Source organism: Notothenia rossii (genome assembly GCF_949606895.1).
Source record: "Notothenia rossii genome assembly, chromosome: 9".
NCBI classification, from domain to species: domain Eukaryota; kingdom Metazoa; phylum Chordata; class Actinopteri; order Perciformes; family Nototheniidae; genus Notothenia; species Notothenia rossii.
This window is the reverse complement of record NC_136907.1, coordinates 3468804-3490755: the sequence shown is the minus strand read 5'-3', so window position 1 is coordinate 3490755 and position 21952 is coordinate 3468804. Positions and strand designations below refer to the sequence as shown.

The window sequence follows — 21952 nt, the reverse complement described above, 5'->3', positions numbered from 1 at the left end:
AGTGTTTCCCCCCACTCTCAGTCAATGCAAAGCGCCGCAGAATAAAACACACATTCATTACAAAGAGCAGGATTAATCATAACTGCGAATTAAATGAATATGGTAAGCAGAGCCCTCCCTCTCTGCATCTCATTATCGTCCCGCTGCTGTAGGTGAAGCTGCTCTCTCTCTCCATACTGAAGCAGGTGTCCAACATGGCGAACACAGGCAGCAGCTCTCTGGCGACTATTCTCTTTTTATTCCTGTTTCAAGCGGCTCTTCCCAAAGGTAGGACTTTTGCTTTTTTAATTCCTAAATGGAGAGCACACTTTCCTCTCAGATTTGCATGGATGGAGATGCAGGAGTGTGTGTTTTTTGTTATCAGGCTTTCTTTGAACGCGCGGCAGAGCCTTTGGGATGTAAAGATGTTGTTGGGGAAACCTAACTGTGCGTAAAGTTGAAATACAGAATAAATTGAGTTTATTATGTGGCTGCAGTGTCTACAAACAGGCGTTATAGATCTGCTGCCGAGGAACACATCACTTTGGTGGTCAGCTCTCTCCATAAATCGCTTTGCCGCTACACAGCTGGCAACTCTTGAATGTGGCCAATTCTGTTGTGAAGAAACAAATAACGTGATCTTTTGTGGCCCGTGAGGCTTAGAGACATGCATTTGGCTTGCTTTAGTGGCTTTTTGTATGGTCAGTCCTATAGCTTGGTTACTTTTGTGGCATATTGTTCGTGGACTGCTGTAAATCACAGAAAACAGCGGTGCGTTAAAGTGGGATCTGCAGCAGCGTGCAGCTTCAGGAGACGTCACAGCAAACTCCATTCAAAAACTCTGGGTATTTAAAGAATCGCCTTTAAGTCAGAGATTCATACAGGTTCAAACATAAGTCGAGAATTATCTATAGTTCTTTTTCTTTTAGATAAATCGGCGCAAAGACATATCCTGAATCAGCACTTATTTCCCTTTTTAAATCTCAGTTTTATAGAATCTGTTCACATCGGCCATGCTGCTGGATTTCGGTGGGTTGACTGTCTAAACGGCGTTCAAACCTCTTATAAAAGTGGTTATTTAAAAAAAACACGGTCCGTTTGGTGTTTTTTATGTAAGCCGATTTGAAAAGCACCTTATAGTGGTCAATAATATATCTTCCATTACCTCATAACATGTTTCCACGCCTGCTGGTACACAATGGAAAGTTAAATTGCATGCATTTCCAATCGGCTTCCGGGCTGTGTTTTCGTGATGCTGGGATCGCAGTAGCATCACGCGAGGAAACATCAACGGTTCTTGCGGGTGTACTAACCTGACTCAGATTGATTTTAATAAGCGAAATGTTACACATAAAGCTCATAAGAGTGATAAACAAAAATATGGATATACAAGCTTTTAGGTCTTTGTTGTTTCGTGCTGATATTTGCGAGTTGGCGGGCTGCGGATCAGACTCAGATGGGATAAAGTGCTGTGTTTCATGTCAGTGTGAAATCATCGTTAATAGGAGAAGTCGTAAACTAGTTCGTTGGTTTTGGTTTATTTATATTTTTGCTTATTGATTCGACAAAACATGTGGTGGAATAATAGTCGGGTCAACCGCATGCTGTAATAAACTAGAAACCTCGTACAAATAGGTTACACAATTACATAACTGCTTAAAATATGGCTTTGTGTTGCACTGTTTCATCCTCTTGATATCACTTCCACTCAGTTATGTCACAAATGATAAGTTATTCAGCGTTTTTCTGCAAAATAAACCTGTTTTCTGCTGACTCCGTGCCTCTGATGGTGAGAATGACAGATTGTCACATTGTGGATTATCCACCAGGCTTAATCCAGTTTTTTTGCACATTAAAATGGATGCACTCCGGTTATATTTCATGTGAAAGTGAGTCAAACTGTCCTTTTGAATCCGGACCAGGGTTCTGCTGATCTTTGGGGTTTGGACAGTGGGCAGTGCTGCTGTTCCTTCATGGAAATGGCTCTACTGATTTCAAACAAAGCATATCAATTATTTACCTTCAGCATACTGTATATGCTCACATTTTGCTAAGCTTTGCAGGATGGGTGTTTTTTACATCTCAACACAAATAAATGGAAGTTAGTGCTACGAGTGACTGCATTAATTACATTTATCCCAACTATAAGTTCCGTTTTGGCACACATCTCCTCGTATGGTCATCAAATCACACAAGTGCTGCAAATGAAAAGGATTTATGAGAAAGCATTTGCTGTTGCACTGCCGGCTCTTGTTTCAGGTGGCTCTGGATGTAATTTGTTTTATACGATTTATCAGTCGTTGGTTTATACAATATGAGCACGAGTCTTAAATGGTGCTTGTTATATTTCACACAATCCATTTCGACTTTAACTTAAGTTTTATTTCTTCAGATGAAGGGATCCAACTGAGCACTAAGCGAACATCTATTTTAGGATAAGAAAGAAGTCTAATGACTGAGACTATACAACAAAAACTAATATATTAATGATAGAATAAGTCTTAAAACCGATGAATGAGTTAGCGTTTTGCCACTTTCTCTCCCTTCTCAACGTTTTTGAATGTGTTTTTTTTGTTGTGGTTATTAGATTGACATAAGGACATATTTACGTCAGTAAATACCCCACTGGTGAATTTAAAACGGTGGCTGCTAACAAGTGTCTAAATGAGACGTCTAAACGTCATCACGCCCAACATTAGCTGCCTTTAGCTTAGTGTTGGTGAAGTCATGTGACCGTGCTGTAGTTCCTTTATAGCCCAACATTAGCCGCCTTTAGCTTAGCGGTGGTGAAGTGAAGTCATGTGACCGTGCTGTAGTTCCTTTATAGTCCAACATTAGCCGCCTTTAGCTTAGCGGTGGTGAAGTGAAGTCATGTGACCGTGCTATAGTTACTTTATAGTCCAACATTAGCCGCCTTTAGCTTAGCGGTGGTGACGTGAAGTCATGTGACCGTGCTTTAGTTCCTTTATAGCCCAACATTAGCTGCCTTTAGCTTAGCGGTGGTGAAGTGAAGTCATGTGACCGTGCTATAGTTCCTTTATAGTCCAACATTAGCCGCCTTTAGCTTAGCGGTGGTGACGTGAAGTCATGTGACCGTGCTTTAGTTCCTTTATAGCCCAACATTAGCCGCCTTTAGATTAGCGGTGGTGACGTGAAGTCATGTGACCGTTCTATAGTTCCTTTATAGTCCAACATTAGCCACCTTTAGCTTAGCGGTGGTGACGTGAAGTCATGTGACCGTGCTGTAGTTCCTTTATAGCCCAACATTAGCCACTTTTAGCGTAGCGGTGGTGAAGTGAAGTCATGTGACCGTGCTATAGTTCCTTTATAGCCCAACATTAGCCGCCTTTAGCTTAGCGGTGGTGACGTGAAGTCATGTGACCAGGCTGTAGCTCCTTTTATAGGATAACGTCACCTTTTCACTCCTGGTGATTGCATTTACGCTTCATAAAGTCATAAAGATGTGTTGATATCTGGAGATAGTGTAGCCTCGCAGATGGGGGTGCTGCAGCCCCCTCAGCCCCCCCACCCCCCCTATTCCCGCGTCCATTCGCGCTGTCTCGCTGTCTCGCAGCAAGCAGGAAATGACACCAGCAAGCCAGCTCACACTGTCCGCTCCTCACAGCAGCGAGCCGCGCAACGTCCCGCCAACACGGCACCCAGACCCCACACAGCATTCTCATCTGTTTGTCATTACTGGTGTCATTTTCTGGTTGCTATCAAACGCCATTGTAACACATAATCACTGATGTTCCGCTGTAACGGTGGTGGACTCATCAAAATAGAGTGGGCGAGCTGACCAATCAGAGCACAGTGGGCTCATAGGGAGGGGGGAGGGCAGGAGCTCCAACAAGCCGTGTAGGACAGAGAGTGAATACACATACTATAAAGAGATGCTGTTTGAGAAACCAATGTGAGTTTGGAACATTGCACAATGTAAATCTATTCTAGTAGACCTCAACAATGGAATTATGATCAGTAGAAATGGCCATGACATGGGACCTTTAAATAATTCCAGATTCTGCACTTTAACTCCCGGGGCATGGAACTAGGTTTCAGGTGTTATTAATGGATGCCAACGCAGCGACTCTGACCACAGGCTTGCTGAGACCTGAAAACTTGGCTAGCAGGTGAACAGATAAGCGTTTCTGCTTTCATTTTTGTGAGCTTGCGTAATGGTGAGGCAGAGCAGGGACAAGTGTGCTGAAAGCAGGGAAAAGTGTATGTTGACATGACCATGATAAGTTAATAAATGTAGGCGTACGGAGGACCTAAACATCAACTTAGCTCTCGTTCAGTTTGCATGGCTCCTGTGTGTTTGATCTTGGGTACTGATTATGTTTCTTATCTGTGTATCTGTGGATAAGAGCATCAGCTGTGTAGATTTCCAGCTTTCCCTGAGAATTCAACACGTTTCCCGTTCGTGCTTTCTGATGTTTGAGTGCAAACGGTCATGCTTTCTCCAGACTGGAGTAAACGCGTGCAGAAAGAACTAATTATTCTGTAGTGTCACAACATATGCCGAGTTAAGCCACATATGTTTATCTGCCGTTGTTGTCACCTTTTGTTGACTGAAAACAAGCATATTTTACATTTTGGCATACTTATATAATACTAAGTGTTATTTACACCTTAGGGATAATGCATTTTTTTTAAATGGTTATTTGGCTGAGTTGACTCTAAACCAAAAACAGGAATATTGTGGTATTAAACCTTCATAATTGAGTTGTATTGATTGTCCTCCTTTGCAAAATGGATCTCAGATGGGATTGTTTACTTCCAAACCTTTCCATGTGAGGCCTTTTTAAGATTCAAAGTCCATGCTGCCTTCTTTCCCATTAATATACTTGAGCCTATAAGATATTTGTCGCTTCTTTCAGAAAATAAATAGTTATCAGTGTGCTCACTTTTTGTGTCTTGGAAATAACAGTGTTCAGTTTCTGTGGATCCTCACGTCAAGCTGTTTTGGTGCTGATGTTGAGTTTATAAATATAGTTTCATTGGAGTTTTAGTATATTTTTATTGTGTTTCTCACACTTTCTGCCCCAAATCAACAGACTGAGCAATCTTAAATCACAATATTTTCTATGTGAACCAGCACAACACATTGACTACAGGCAGCTTTGTAAAAAAAAATGTATTTCTTAGCATTTACAGTATTATGAGCCTCTCTCTCTGTTGCATGTTTTTATAACAGGCCCCAAATACATGCCAAGTACATAGCGACCGTATGTTGAATGTTTTTAAGGGTTTGATAGGATTTAAAAAAAACATGTTATTTGGTTCTTGGGAGACTTTACACCATCTTTCCAGGGACTACAGATGAGGAATATCTTTTTATATAATATCCTCCAAACTCTGTTGCATTTACAGCAAGATAAGATAAGATCTACTTTATTGATCCCAATTTGATCCATTTTTGCATTGCAGCAGCATAACAGACAAGGCATTGCACATAAGTAGAAATTAAAAGAGTAGAAATAACCAATCCAAAATGTAAACATCTCAAATCGCAATAAAATAGCAACGATCATTAATGTGCCCAGCTAAATAAACAGATAATAATAACTCAAAATCAAAGGTGGGAAGTATTGGAGTAAAAATACTTTGTTACTGTACTTAGGTAAATGTTTCTGGAATCAGTACTTTGCTCCACTATTTATTTTTCTGACCACTTTTTACTTCTACTTCTTACATGTTGAACACAAATACCTGTACTTTCTACTTCTTACATGTTGAACTCAAATACCTGTACTTTCTACTTCTTACATGTTGAACTCAAATACCTGTACTTTCTACTTCTTACATGTTGAACACAAATACCTGTACTTTCTACTTCTTACATGTTGAACACAAATACCTGTACTTTCTACTTCTTACATTTTGAACACAAATACCTGTACTTTCTACTTCTTACATGTTGAACTCAAATACCTGTACTTTCTACTTCTTACATGTTGAACTCAAATACCTGAACTTTCTACTTCTCACATGTTGAACTCAAATACCTGTAATTTCTACTTCTTAGATGTTGAACACAAATACCTGTACTTTCTACTTCTTAGATGTTGAACACAAATACCTGAACTTTCTACTTCTTACATTTTGAACACAAATACCTGTACTTTCTACTTCTTACATGTTGAACACAAATACCTTTACTTTCTACTTCTTAGATGTTGAACACAAATACCTGAACTTTCTACTTCTTACATTTTGAACTCAAATACCTGTACTTTCTATTTCTTACATGTTGAACCCAAATACCTGTACTTTCTACTTCTCTCATTTTGAACACAAATACCTGTACTTTCTACTTCTTACATGTTGAACCCAAATACCTGTACTTTCTACTTCTTACATGTTGAACCCAAATACCTGTACTTTCTACTTCTTACATGTTGAACCCAAATACCTGTACTTTCTACTTCTTACATGTTGAACTCAAATACCTGTACTTTCTACTTCTTACATGTTGAACCCAAATACCTGTACTTTCTACTTCTTACACGTTGAACACAAATACCTGTACTTTCTACTTCTTACATGTTGAACTCAAATACCTGTACTTTCTACTTCTTACATGTTGAACCCAAATACCTGTACTTTCTACTTCTTACACGTTGAACACAAATACCTGTACTTTCTACTTCTTACATGTTGAACTCAAATACCTGTACTTTCTACTTCTCACATGTTGAACACAAATACCTGTACTTTCTACTTCTTACATGTTGAACTCAAATACCTGTACTTTCTACTTCTCACATGTTGAACACAAATACCTGTACTTTCTACTTCTTACATGTTGAACCCAAATACCTGTACTTTCTACTTCTTACACGTTGAACACAAATACCTGTACTTTCTACTTCTTACATGTTGAACACAAATACCTGTACTTTCTACTTCTTACATGTTGAACTCAAATACCTGTACTTTCTACTTCTTACATGTTGAACTCAAATACCTGTACTTTCTACTTCTCTCATTTTCCAAACAGGCTGGTTCCTTTAGTCTGAATGTGTGTTTGGTGGCGTGATCATTATTATTTAGACTCATTGCGTGCCTATTGATTTGAACACGATCCGTGTATCCATCATTTCCTGGTCTTCTCTAAAGAAGAGGGACCAATGAAAACGTTGTCATGTTGCCGTTGGTCACCATGGAAACATTCATTAGCTAACAATGACATTATTGTTCTATTAATATAAAGGGAGGTCAGGTACTCTTTAAAACAGCTGCTAGTTATGGGTACTTTTTACTGAAGTACATTTCAAAGCCTCTTTACTTTGACTTGAGTAAAGAAGTTTAGTCAGTACTTTTACTTTTACTTTTACCAGAGTATTTATAAACACGAGTATCTTTACTTCTACTTGAGTAAAGGATGTGTTTACTTTTGCCATCTCTGGTTAAAATGAGCGTGCACCAGCCTCAGTTGAGTTCTCGTAGGACGTGATCTGGCTGCTTGGATTTGCTGATGGAGAACAGGTGGTGGAATGGACTTGTTTCTCCCTCTGTGGCCCCCGGCAGCCTCTCCTGCTGTAACCAAGAACAATGGCTTTTATTCCTGGAGGGAGGGGACCCTAAGTGACCCCCCCCCCCCCCCACACTAGCTCTGCTGGCGAGCCGACAGATGACTGGTCGGGTCGCATCTGGCCTCTGTGCACTTAGTGTAATCAAAGAGAGAAAAAAGGTTTATGGCCTACTTGTTAGCGAGCCGCCGACTGATGGGATGTCAAGTAAAAACCCTCCGAATCCAAATCTCCGGAGGGTTAAGGAGGCGGAGTAGAGAAAGGTGGGGGTTTGGGGCGTGGGCAGCACAATCTGCCATCCACAAAACAGCTATTGGCCTTGGTATCAAATTAGTTTGTGCTCCACAATCTGGCTGTAAGACATTGGGAAATGAGTGAAATTCTAATATTTACAGTATGATCACATTTACATAATGTACAGAAGGCTACTGAGGTGAATGCAAATATTTTACCAACATACACTTGTAGGATTCGTGTTCAGGACATGCCTCTAGCGAGTTTGTAGTAAAAATATCAAATGAAAACTAGTTTTAAAAATAGCAATTAATCTCTTTCGACTAAGAATGAGAGTCTGGGGATCTTTAGAGGCTGTGATGCATTTATTTTTAGGGAGTACGGAAAAAATAGGGACAAAAGTAATGGCACGATTTGGAACTTTAACAGCCTAATTACGTCAGGATGTTCAACACCTAACAGAACTTGGTACGACCTTCTCTCGATACACCAGAAGTATTTTTTGATTGGGGGAAGTCCGCTCTTACTTTCTTGCTTCATGATTGTTTCAGAGATTAATTAGTAGTTCAATGTCTCCAGAAGTTTGGCATGTCAGGGTTTTTCAGTTTGAATCTGGTTTACCTGGAGTCAGTGTTGGGATGATTGTAAGAATATATAAGAGTTACTAACTGGGGGGGGGCATTGAGTTTTTGCATTAATTGTCCAGTGGTAGCGAGGTAGGAAAATGTCTGATCTGGAGCTAATAGTCGATCAGCTTATACAGTGGGGCAAAAAAGTATTTAGTCAGCCACCAATTGTGCAAGTTCTCCCACTTAAACAGATGAGAGAGGCCTGTAATTTTCATCCTAGGTATACCTCAACTATGAAAAAAAAAAAATCCAGAAAATCACATCGTCTGATTTTGAAAGAATTTATTTGCTAATTATGGTGGAAAATAAGTATTGAATAAGTAAGTAAGTTTAAGTGGGAGAACTTGCACAATTGATGGCTGACTAAATACTTTTTTGCCCCACTGTATATACTCACTAAATATTTCACAAATCGATTAATGCTTCGTCATTTTCATGAAGTGTTTTCAGCCTTTAAAATGTGCAGTTTTTCCTCTGTTTTATTTAAAATAACAGTTTTGGAATAACAACACAAGACAATTAATCAGAATCAGAACCAGAAACAGAAACAGGTTTATTACCAGGTAGGTAAACACATACGAGGAATTTGACTTAAAATAAAACAAGGATTATTGATAAGTATAATAACATGAACAAATAGCAGTATTTCCATTGAATATGGTTGTTATCCTAGAAATAGAATTAAAAGAGCCGCCTCGGATTCTGAGAAACCAAGATGGACATTTCTTCACTTTAAACCCATGTGCAGATTATTGTTATGCAATTTGTGGAGCATGTAATCAATCATGATCAGGTTCCTATTAGCCTCTGTAGCTGCAGACGAGCCAGATACAATTAAACATCAGTTCAAAACCAGCGAGACCAATCTGCAGCTCTGGTGTTGTGTTGATGCTAAATGCTTTTATGACTTTATCACCGCTGCTCTCTTCCTCCTGTCATTCAGCCCATTCACAGAGAGAGGAGCGTGGTGTTCTGAATAAAGTCGGTGCAGCTGTCATCTGTGAGCAGCGTTGACCTTTTCTGTTTCTGAACAAAACATTTCTTAGTCATCACTCGCCACTTTAATCTCCTGTCGGTATGTGTTACAGCAGCGCCGCCACGGATACACTGTCAGACAGGAGCGCGGATCATTAACACGTGATGTGGCAAACATATCAAATTAAGTAAAGAGTTTAAGCTTTAAGGCAATAAGCCCTCTCTTGGACATTTCTATTAAATGATCTTTATTTGAATATATATATTTTTTTGCACCTGCTTACTTTGAACTCATCTTTCTAATATAAATATCTATTTGATATTATCCTATTTTTATTTAGTTTTGCATTGCACATCCATACTTTTCTTAAAATCTTATTTCCCCCGGGATAAACACAAAATATTGATTATGATAATTAAACAGACTGGTGTTTTTCTACGGGGGTTTTGCGTTATGTCTTTTAATCTTTCAATCTGAAAGATACCCTTGGATGCTTCAAAAATAGAAATGTAATCTCAAAGTGGGGATTTTTTCCTTATTCTTCAAATGACCTCTGGAGATAATTCTCTGTTATTTTGACGACTTGTGCTTCCATTAGGAGCTGATATCGCGCTTCAGGCTCACTATATATCGGCTCGACATCATTTGGAAACGGTGGCATTGGTCCCTGAGCGGTCCAACAATATTAAACTCACACCATAGAGCTTCCCTGTCTGACTTTTAGAAACTTTAATAACATATTATTTAGTTCAGGTAGGGGCTGGCAAACCTGGGCTCCTTTCAATCATCTTCTGTGGATGTGGTTTCATCAGCAGGCTGTCCACTACAATCTGGGATCCATGTTTTAAAGGAAAGTGTTTTCAGTCAACTTGAGTTCTTTATTCCGTCTCATGGAGAAACAATGAAAGAGATGTGGCCTTTTTATAGTGAAGCCTCAGGAAACATCAGAGCAGCGCCCGAGGCAGGTGGATCTGCCCCGCGCCGAAACACATGAAAGCAATCCTGACCAAACACTGACAACCGGGATCACACACACACACACACACACACACACACACACACACACACACACACACACACACACACACACACACACACACACACACACACACACACACACACACACACACACACACACACACACACACACACACACACAAGCAATTTCGGGTGAAGTGTCTCAGGGGACACAACGACATGCTGACTGCAGTGGGGTTTGAACCTGTGACCCCCTGATCCCAACATCTACGCACAACCCACTGCACCACACGCCACTACATGTTATGTTATAATAGCTCCTGTTGTAGCAGTGCTCAGTATTAGAAAAAAGACATTTCAAAACTCTACAATGTATAACACAATATGAATACATTTATACAGACATTATTAGCCCAGATGTTGTAGATTTGAATGTTAAACGGGCGAACTTGATGAGCACAATATACGGCTAATATAATACATAGGACATATTTTTGTATTCATTATTCATTTAGTACCTCTGCTGTGACATGACATGCTTACATTACATTTTGCAGACCATTTACATGCACTCAAACTTCTATAACGCACTGTAGGAGAGGGAAAACCCTAAACAGCAGAATAGGATTTCTTTAGAATATGTTGTCCTACTGACCAATGGCCGACTGTTTATGACTGAAGAGTTGAACACCAACGTAGATCCGGATACATCATGGAAAATAAGAATTGTGCGATTTGTTCTTTTTCATCAAGGAACTTAAAAGCCGTAGCGGCTGAAGCAGAGAGGAAAGTCAAGGACGTTGGAGCCGTTGTAACAAAGGGAAGATGCGGAAGCTCTTTAAGGCATGCGGGTGGTTGAGTAATCTAATCTCCAGTCCCAAGTGAGACATTGTCAGTCGCAGCAAGAAATGTTTTCCATTTCGCTTTTAGGATTTACAAAAGACAACAAGTGGCCTTTGATTGCTCTTTTCTTCCCAGTTTGAGGCCTTCATCATCTTGTTCTGCCGCGGAGTCACAGGCAGGCGTCGCTCGCTGTAATTGGACCCATTTTGCCTGCTTTCATAGATACAATGCCAAGTTCAACAATGAATGAATGAATAAGGAATCAATGCATATCATTTGTGCTTTCAACCAAATAAACAATACGGCTGCTGTGATCATCGGAGGGGAAATGAATGCCCTTCTGAACACAATAAAGGTATGCATCAGCCATGGCGGGGTTGAGCGATTCGCGTTCTCCAATCTTTCATTTTACAAAACACTTCAGCTTGTATTACATTTCAGTGAATTTGCTCCTGATGAGACCCTTCAGGCTGTTTCACTGTCTTTCATGGAGCTGGATCACTTCCCCCCCCCACTGTGCTCAGTTCCCGGCCTTTGTCTCATCCATTGTACTTCTGTCGTGACGGATATGTTCTGCACTAATGCCAGACAACTGCAGCACAATAACCCACCATCTCATCTTTCTTTGTGTCCTAGTTGGGTAATGTGGACAGAAATCTTACCTGCTAGTGAACAATGGGGCCCTCACTTTGTGCAGCAATGGTAGATTGTTAGGCTGTAAATGACCACTTAATTCCATTTAGTATCTCCATCTAATTCGCCTGGAAAAGAACTGGTAATAATAACTCGGCAACGATACCTTCCTGATTTAGTTATTCATCATCCAGGCAGGCCAAATAAAAGCTTGTTTCTCTATCAGGGATTGAAACTGGGCTATTGTCAGTGCAGCATGTTGTTTTATTATACTGTTAACCTTTAAACACCCTACCCGTGGAGCCGTATCATCTCACAATGGAGAATTTTGGCCAATGAAACTGGTTTAAATACTTCTGGATGTGATCATACCGTTTATCTTGTTACTGATGGTCTTCAGTCTCTTCCACTTGTAAGGTTTCAGTCGAACAAGTCTTTGCCTTGAAACAAAATTGCATACTATACTGACGGCTACTGTTTGTGCCAATTGAAATTAGGGATGCCAGAAACTGACCATGATCAAAATCGAAAATCGGACAGCCCTGGCGAATAATAATCGTTTATTCGACGCCCGCCGCCCGCGCGGGAGAGGAAAAAAAAAACTCTTGCATTTGACCTCATTTGCACTTCTCAGTTTGAAGTAGTTCCACGAGGAATTCTTCTTTCCTATTTAGTTGTGTTCTCACTCCAATAAATCAATCGCACGTGTGACGGGGGAGGGGAGGGCGGGGTCGGTGTGTAGTCTGCACTCTGAAGGCTTCCTCCAAGTTTACAGTAAAACAAACTGGTGGTGTGACCAATGGCCATTTACAATTATTACTATTATTATTACTATTATTAGCATTAGTCTATATTTTGGTTGAAACTAAGCCAGGAAAAAAAAAATAACATAAATAATAATAAAAACATATATAAATAAAACCCATCCATCCATCCATCTTCTCCCGCTTATCCGTGGTCGGGTCGCGGAGGTAGCAGTTCCAGCAGAGAGCCCCAAACTTTCTTTTCCCCTCATCAACCAGCTCTGACTGGGGGGTCCCAAGGATCTTTATATAAATAAAATCGAATTTTGTCAATCATTTTCGATTATGGAGACTGTAACGAATAATCGCTGGCATCCCTAATTGAAATATAAAGGCAGGATATGACATTTATGTTCATATATAGAAGAAGAATGGGAACACGTTGAGTATGGTTAGATGGAGAAGCAGTAAAGTGATTTGCGTACCATCGGTTATTTTCTTGAATGGTGCGATGTCCTTTACTTGTAATGGATGGTCCGGTGTTTTTTAAGGAGATAACGATTATATATAATTGGCTATTCTCAGAGCCATTTTCCTTTTAATGTAAAGGCAGGATGTGACATGTTTGTCCTATTTTATAGAGCAGCAACATGGGAACACTGGTGATTATGGGTAGACGGGGGAAGCAGTAAAGTCTTGTGACTGCAAGCTCTTTCTTTCTCTCCATGTTTATTGTAATGACGAAATGGTGCAACGTAACTGTTCTTTGAATTTCTTTTTAGGATAGTCAGAATCCCTGACTAAGAGTAGAGGCTTCTTTTATTTTAGAATTGACTAAAACCCCACCATCTAAGCATATCTAGCATATTACTCGGCACTAAATAGTTATTCTCCCCCAAAGATCCTGGCAGCAGTTTAAAGCACCTCCGATTTCTCCGTGCAGTACACCTCGTTGGTTTAATATTCCTTGGAGTTGGCGCGCTCCTGATGAAGTTGTCAGGTTCTGTTGTCGACCAATATGAAGAACCGTGTTGAAGCAGAGATGGCATATTGGCATCAGTTTGCTCAGCGAGTCCGTTTAACATTTGGAAGAGTAAGAACTGGCTGCAGACGCGGGATTGATGAAGGTGGTTTCTGTGAACTCAGGGATTTCCTGACTCACAAAAGCACCTTTGATGAAGCGCTACGCTCGTGGTGCATTTGCTTCAAGCTGAGGACTTTCCATTTCTTTTTGGAGATGTTCCTGATTGAGTAGCAATGCATTTACTATGACTTGTATTGTATTGTCTTTATCTTGAGTTCCATAACTTATTCACTAGGACGAAGAAGTAACATATTCATCAGAATACTAAAAACAGTATGTCGGTAAAGACCATACTTTAAAAGACCTGTTGTATAACCCTAAACAGTTTGAAATGTAATGATTTGTTGAAATGTTGCACATGTCTTTTTAATTACCAACTGGAAACAGGTGGGTGTACATTTGCTTTGTTTATTTCCCGAAACATCATTAATCAGGCCCTAGAAACAACAATATTTCAGCAAGTAGGACACACCACCCCCTGCTCTCCGTCTGCCTCTGATCTGACAGACTTTGAATCCAGTTCAATGCATATGTCCTCTCGCTTGAAGAGGGAATGCAGCAACATTGAAGATTATTAAAATAGGACGCTGCATATTGTTGTTGTTATGGTACTTTCATCCCGTAGATCAGGGGTTCCCAACCTTTTTTCCCAAGAACCCCCCCAAATGACTCCTGTTGGAAGTTGAGCTTGGGGGGGGGGGGGGCGCAACAGCGGTAATTAAAGTTTAAAAGTCTCAAAAATGCTATAACTACTGTAACAAACTGGATGAATGTGAAGTATTTTGTTCAAGGACGATGAAAGCGTAATTAAGGAGAGCTATTGGAGTGACTTTGATGGCTAATGGACTCAGGATTCATTCATTTGGATTCCCGCTGTATGAAGAAATTAAAGGACGGCGCAAGTGGAACCAATTCACAAAGGGATCAAACTGTTTAAAACACATGCTCAAAGAAAGCCGGGTTTTGCCGATGTGTTTATGTGGATTCAAAAGACGTAAATAATCTACAAAATGGAGGAGACCGATCTGATCGGAGCAACTGTGACAAATAATGCAACTGAAACCGGCATGGACAACGACTATGTTTTTAAAATGCGCTTATCCAGAAAAGCCTGGTTTGGACACTTTACGGGCAGAAGAAACATTTCTATTAAAGAAAGAATTACACATTTCTGTCTTTTTATGCCTTTAATATAGAGATGATCCAACGTGATCGGGGATCGGAGCCGATCACGTGATTTTCAAAAGATCGGAATCGGGAGAAAAAAATCGGGAATCGGGATTATTATTATTATTTTTTTAAATACTTTTTTTTAAATGTTGTATTCAATGTTACAAAACAAAAATGCCCATGTTCAAGTCTTAAAGTCATCCTGAGGCCTTAGTTTTGGTTTCAAATTACACAACATCATGTATGTGTTGCTTCTTTGGGGCTTGTTTTCATAGACCTGCTTATTTCTCTCAAATCTGGCAACAGAGTGGGCGCAGTGTCTAATTGTAGCAGTAAGCTAACGAGTACTGAAAGCTTTATTTTGTTTTGATCCAATGCTGCACAACTGAACTGATCCAATGCTGCTGTGAAAGAAAGAAGCTATATCCATGTTGGATAGAATATCCAATTTAAATAAAAAAATAACCTTAAGGAACAACTTGAATGCTTTCTTTCTTTTTTTTCTCTTAATGAATTGCATAAAGATCGGATCGGGAAAAATCGGTATCGGCAAATTGTCAAAATCAAATGATCGGAATCGGATCGGGAGCAAAAAAAGGTGATCGGGACATCCCTACTTTAATACTAACTTGAATTTTTATAAAAATTCATAAGCCAATTATTTTTTATATTTTATTGTAATGTAGAGACAAGGCTTTTAGTGACAATCATGTATTGCCTTACAATTATGTGTAATAAAAAAAAAAGTAAAAAAAAAAAAAGGTCTAAATATGATATTTGGCCTCAAATCATCTGAGGCCTGACGCCCCCCCCTGCGATCTTTGGCGACCCCCAGGTTGGGAACCACTGCCGTAGATAGTGCTCATAGAAAACCACTTATAGGTTTAATGGTTCTAACCCTAACCCTGACCTACAGTTCAATAGAGGATCTGTTGTTTATTTTTATTTTGTAACAATCAAAAAGCAACTTCTTCTTCAGACCCACCCCCCCAGCACTCATATAGAGTGAGCACTCAGGGAGGAATCACATCCTGCGGGAGGCTCAGATGCCAATTTGTGGACCAAAGGGAGCAAAAGCAAAGTGCCTGCACGCCATACTCCAGCACAAATGAAATGGACAGACAACACTCAGAAGAACCCAGGCCTCTTTGCTGTTTGACTTCAGGAAAGGATGTTGGGTTGAAGCTGAGGTCCTTCGTCTTTTTCTAACCTCACTGAAATAACGTCATGGGGTCAAGAAAAGATGTGAAGAAGAATTCATCTGGACTTTAAGGCAACCAGAGTAAGAGAATCCGACCTCACTTACAAAAACACTCCGGTTGGAAATCTACAATTTTACATAGATGGTCTTCTAAAAGAGCGTCTAGATTCTTTGCCCAGTGCGATCTTGTCTCGGTAATTTGTATATTTCATCACATTTTACTAGCTGCTTTTTTTATTTTGAACAAGAACCATGCATAAAAATACATTAATCTCAAAAAGATTAGCCAATACCTCATTTCCATCTGCTGTCTTTCCTTGAACGGCCGAATGATGGTTCACTTTAAGGAAATGTGAGACGGCATTTTCTCCTTTCCTTTCCTAAAGGACGGTATGGTGTATCCTAAAAGAGATAATAAAGGAAGCATTGAAGCTCCTTTCCTATCATCTAGACTCCAAACAGCTCTTAACATGGCTGACACTTCGGCTCATTTCACTCCGAAGCAAAATTGACATTAAGGCAACAACCTAACATCCATCGTGTGTGTGTGTGTGTGTGTGTGTGTGTGTGTGTGTGTGTGTGTGTGTGTGTGTGTGTGTGTGTGTGTGTGTGTGTGTGTGTGTGTGTGTGTGTGTGTGTGTGTGTGTGTGTGTGTGTGTGTGTGTGTGTGTGTGTGTGTGTGTGTGTGTGTGTGTGTGTGTGTGTGTGTGTGTGTGTGTCTCGCTCTCTCTCTCTCTCTCTCTCTCTCTCTCTCTCTCTCTCTCTCTCTCCATTAGTTTCTCCTTTAGACCAGAACTTAATAAGCAATGTTTGTTCTTCTTTCCAATTATGCTCTGACAGTAGAGCAGATGCGGTGCAGAGACACTTTGCTCTGTGTAGGAGGTGAAAGACTCGGTGAAAAGTAGGACATCCCTAACTGTACTTGAAATAAATGACGCCGGCTGAGACAAAGTGTCTACTGTAGCAATTGCATCTGAAAAACCAATGAAGTGGCTGATGGCAGATTGATGGTCTCTGCTTAGTAAAATGAGGACAGTGGTATGGGCACAGGGTTTTGTAAAATACCCAGCCCTAACATACTCGAGTCAAGCGCTTTAAATGAGCTAAAATGCTAAATCGGAATAGCAGTAAGCTCCTATTTATTTAAGGTCTTACTGGAAGTTGTTTAAAAACACCATGGGAAGGGTACGTGTCAGAGACTGGGAATGGGAATGAAAGGAAATGTTTGAACCCGGCCGTTTTCCTTCTTCTTCCAAAGCAGTTGCTGCAGCTTTGAAGTGTGTAGTATTTGTTGGGCTTCACTTGGCTGTCAGATTAATACCTTCTCGACTGAAAATGAAAATGGGTGAAGGAGCAGCTAATCCGCATAAGAATATTTTTTGAGGTTGAGAAGCTGCGAGTCTAGCAGTCTGTCTGCGTATTGATTAGTTGTCTGGCATTGCAGAGTTTACCTGACATGCGGGGTTCGTCTAATTCCCTCGACTCTGCCGATTGCTGAGCGTAATCTCTTCTTATCTCAACATTTCTGCTTTGAGTTACCGGTTATGATTATACAATACCTGAAAAAAAAGGGCAGTATCTGTAAATGCTGCGTTCTGAATCTGCATTTCAGAAGCCACTGACCTTTTTGAAACTGTTGACATTTGGTGCCATGGTTGTTTTCCATTAATAATTGATCAGTGATGAAATTACGTTTACTTTACTGGAGGTAAATGTTGTCAGCAATACGTGCAGAGCGTAACAAGTAGAGTTATCATCAATATAACTGCAGTGAATTTAATGAGTCGAGCAGTTATTCCTAAACATTGTCCATTCAAACTTAAAGGTCCCATGACATGGAAAGCATGACATGGAAAGCATGACATGAAGAAACGAAGCCAAGGACACAAAGTTTACAGAAATTAAATCACCCTTTTTTTCTTTTTATTATTTGTATTTATTGATCACATTTGTTGGAAATACAAACTGTGTTATTTCTAACATACTTTGTAAATATAACCAGACAAAGAAATGTGGCTTATCGTATCCCTTAAGATAAGATAAGAGGTACTTTATTGATCCCAAATTGGAAAATGTTTGCGTTGCTTCATAAACACTAAACAAAACAATTTTTCAATTTGAAAAACAGAAAATATTATAAGAACAATTATTAAATAATTCTTTAGACTTAATGGCAGCTTATTGCAAAATGGGTATATACGTTATTTGTGTTAAAAATACCATATTCAATAAAATATTGTTGAGCTGCAGAGATATCCTGGCCTACAAATTGAATCCTATACTAAAAATGATTTTTCCTTTCTATATCGTAATTGCAATATTAATCAAAAATAATTGCAGTCCTTTTGACACACACACACACACACACACACACACACACACACACACACACACACACACACACACACACACACACACACACACACACACACACCTTGAGGGCTTTTGCCTACAGCAGCAGAATGGACTCTGAATGTTCCTGCATTGACGTCAGTGGTTCAGGATCCAGACCGGAGGATTGTCAGTGTGAAATCTGAGACAATGAACTCCGTCAGCACCACCTACATGGCCACTTAGCTTGTTCCTGTCACTGAACATCCTCCATGTCAACGCCGGCCTGGTGAACAATGTGAGCGGAGGACGTGCTATTGCTCCACATACATTATTCATCCTCCCACACCGAAAAAGATTGGCCAATAATTACAGCTTAGAAGGCTCTATTAGTGCTTCTTGAAAGCCATATAGCGCCATCATACCTCACATACTGTAGGAGGTCAATGTTTTTCATATATCGCACACTGCTGTTAAGTGAGGCGAGATTGTCCTCTTGTGCCAAGACGATACTTAAAGGCATAACGAGCCAAACGTCTCAAGAAGTCGCTTTTTTCATAACAATGGAAACTCATTTTGTGTTCTCTCTCAATGTGATTGGTCAACCATTAGGTGGTTAAATGTGTGTTTGTACATACAATTTTCTAATATCACATTGTACGTGATAAGGGGCGGGACATCTCTATGCTGGTTGACCAATCACAACAAAGCCGGCCAGCTAACCAATCAGAGCAGACTGGGCTCTGGTTTCAGACAGAGGGTGAAAAGAGGTGCTGCAGCATGAGAACAATAAAGAGCTTTTTGAACATTAATGCATGGAGACATGTAGAGACACTACATACTGATATACACCTGAACATTAGCAGGAGAGGACTCTTTAAAATAGAGAAACTACATACTGATATACACCTGAACATCAGCAGGAGAGGACTCTTTAAAGTAGAGACACTACATACTGATATACACCTGAACATCAGCAGGAGAGGACTCTTTAAAGTAGAGACACTACATACTGATATACACCTGAACATCAGCAGGAGAGGACTCTTTAAAGTAGAGACACTACATACTGATATACACCTGAACATCAGCAGGAGAGAACTCTTTAAAGTAGAGACACTACACACTGATATACACCTGAACATCAGCAGGAGAGAACTCTTTAAAATAGAGACACTACATACTGATATACACCTGAACATCAGCAGGAGAGGACTCTTTAAAGTAGAGACACTACACACTGATATACACCTGAACATCTGCAGGAGAGAACTCTTTAAAGTAGAGACACTACATACTGATATACACCTGAACATCAGCAGGAGAGGACTCTTTAAAGTAGAGACACTACATACTGATATACACCTGAACATCAGCAGGAGAGGACTCTTTAAAGTAGAGACACTACATACTGATATACAACTGAACATCAGCAGGAGAGGACTCTTTAAAGTAGAGACACTACATAGTGATATAGGTTTTTGAACATCAGCAGGAGAGAACTCTTTAAAGTAGAGACACTACATACTGATATAGGTTTTTGAACATCAGCAGGAGAGAACTCTTTAAAGTAGAGACACTACATACTGATATAGGTTTTTGAACATCAGCAGGAGAGGACTCTTTAAAGTAGGGACACTACATACTGATATCGATCTGAAAATGAGCAGGTGCGGACTCTTTAACAAATATTGTGCCTTCTGTGATTTGAATATTGCATCAGTCCATATTGCTATGACCACAAAGTTCAAGGATGGTGCAACCTTTATATACGTAAACATTTTTAGCAATTTCATTGTTGATGTAAACAATGCAATTTCATAAGTACCTTCCACTCAAGGTAATGCATCATTTTGGCATATCATCAGTTTGATCAGGGTGGAATGGGTGAATAATTTTTCTACTTTTTAATTTGGTAAAATAAATCCTGTGGCTGCTGGTCAATAATGATATATTTAAAAAAATAGAGCACAGTGTGAAAGAGCACATCAGACAGTAAAAATCAATTCATTGCGTCCTCTGTCAGCCACAGATGGTGCCACTTCAATCTCACTCCTATTTTGTCACACTAATGTCCTGAAAGATGACAAGGGTGGGTCATTTCAGAGCAGAAATAGCAAAAGGCCGAGTGTGACGGCCGTGTCACTCTGCCTCCTATTTTTCTCGCTAATGTTTGGAAAAATGACATCTGTGGGTGATTTCAGAGGAGAAATGGCAAAGGTGGTAGACTGTGACTGCTCCAGTTTTTAAATTTGATCCACTATCTAGTGTAGGATGAACCCTGCGCATTAGTGTAGAACTCTAACATATTGCCTATTAATCATATGGGGGTCACATTAATAATTTAACACTGTGAGCTCTCTTAAGTCTTAAAATGGCAGACACCATCTGGGCTATCGAGCGGTAAGAAGTAAATGGAAATGTTGTCACGTGAATATATATTCTTTTAAATTTGAACATTAATCTTTTTTGTAAATTACAATTTTCTTTGGTGTAAAAGAAGTTCAAAGGCGGCACAATTAGACTTTTGGTTTTGTATTCCTAAAGTCCTCTAAAATAAAATTGGGGAAACTATTTTATCCTTTTATTATTATTTGTATTTATTTATTCAATTGTTATTGATTACTGATTAGTTTATATTTGTTAACTTTTAAGAGAATTTTTCGTATTTTAATTATATTTATTCTCTTATGCTGCTTGAATGTCTTATTTTCCACTTTGAGCTGCTTCCTGTGTATGAAAAGTGCTATAGAGGCGAAGTCCCTCCCCTTCCGGGGGACCTCCATGGGACCTTATTTCGGAAAAAGTATGTATTGAAGTCAATGGAGAGAGAAAACGTATCTCTCGATCCCGTTTGAATTGGGCCACAAATTACACATATGTTTGTCAATCTTAAAAATGAATTTCCATGTCAAAAAAGTCACAGTTTGTCGTAAAACTGTTGAAATATAAGACTATGAAAAATACGCAAGTAGAAAGACTACAAATCCCAGAATCCCGGTCCTGCATGCTGGCTCTTAGGAACCGACTAACTCCCCTTGTGTGTGTGTACAGCTCTCAACATGCCCAGACTTGAGTGATTTCCACCTCTTTTAATACTTTCCGCCTCATTCTGAAAGAAAGAAGTGAAATGTGCCAACGTGACGGCCATCTTGGTTTGTGGTGCGAGATGGGAGATGTAGTTCATTGAGCGGTTTCACACAAACAAAATGTGTTACTTCACAGTTTTACGACATATTTTTATTTGTTTGACTTTGGCAAAATTATCTTTTAAATTGACAAACATCATATGTGTGATTCGTGGCATAATTCAATCGGGATCGAAAGATAATCTTTCTCTCTCCATTGACTTCAATACATACTTTTTCCGAAATAAGGTCCCATGGAGCTCCCCGGAAAGGGAAGGACTTCGCCTCTCTATACAATATACATAATACACATATTGTATTATCAACTTTTGGCGTAATGTTGGAATAGATAAGTATCAGGATATATTACAGGATGGAGTTCTGTTAAACATTAATTGAGTTTTAGTGCAGCAGAGTGCTGTTAATACTCAATATTTTAAAAGAGTTTCTTTAATGACATTGATTCCAAGGACAGTGATTCATTAGTA

General features: G+C 39.6%; 1 protein-coding gene across 1 annotated transcript in view; it reads left to right on the top strand.

Annotated features, from left to right (window-relative positions):
- Positions 1–127: 127 nt before the first annotated feature.
- The window catches only part of LOC307019398 (cell adhesion molecule 1-like), a 425716-nt gene continuing 403891 nt past the window's right edge, over positions 128–21952 (top strand). Inside the window, exon 1 of the mRNA XM_079650259.1 lies at positions 128–267. Coding sequence (XP_079506385.1) covers positions 195–267 — 73 coding nt within the window. The 5' untranslated portion in view covers positions 128–194. The remainder of the gene's footprint in view (positions 268–21952) is intronic.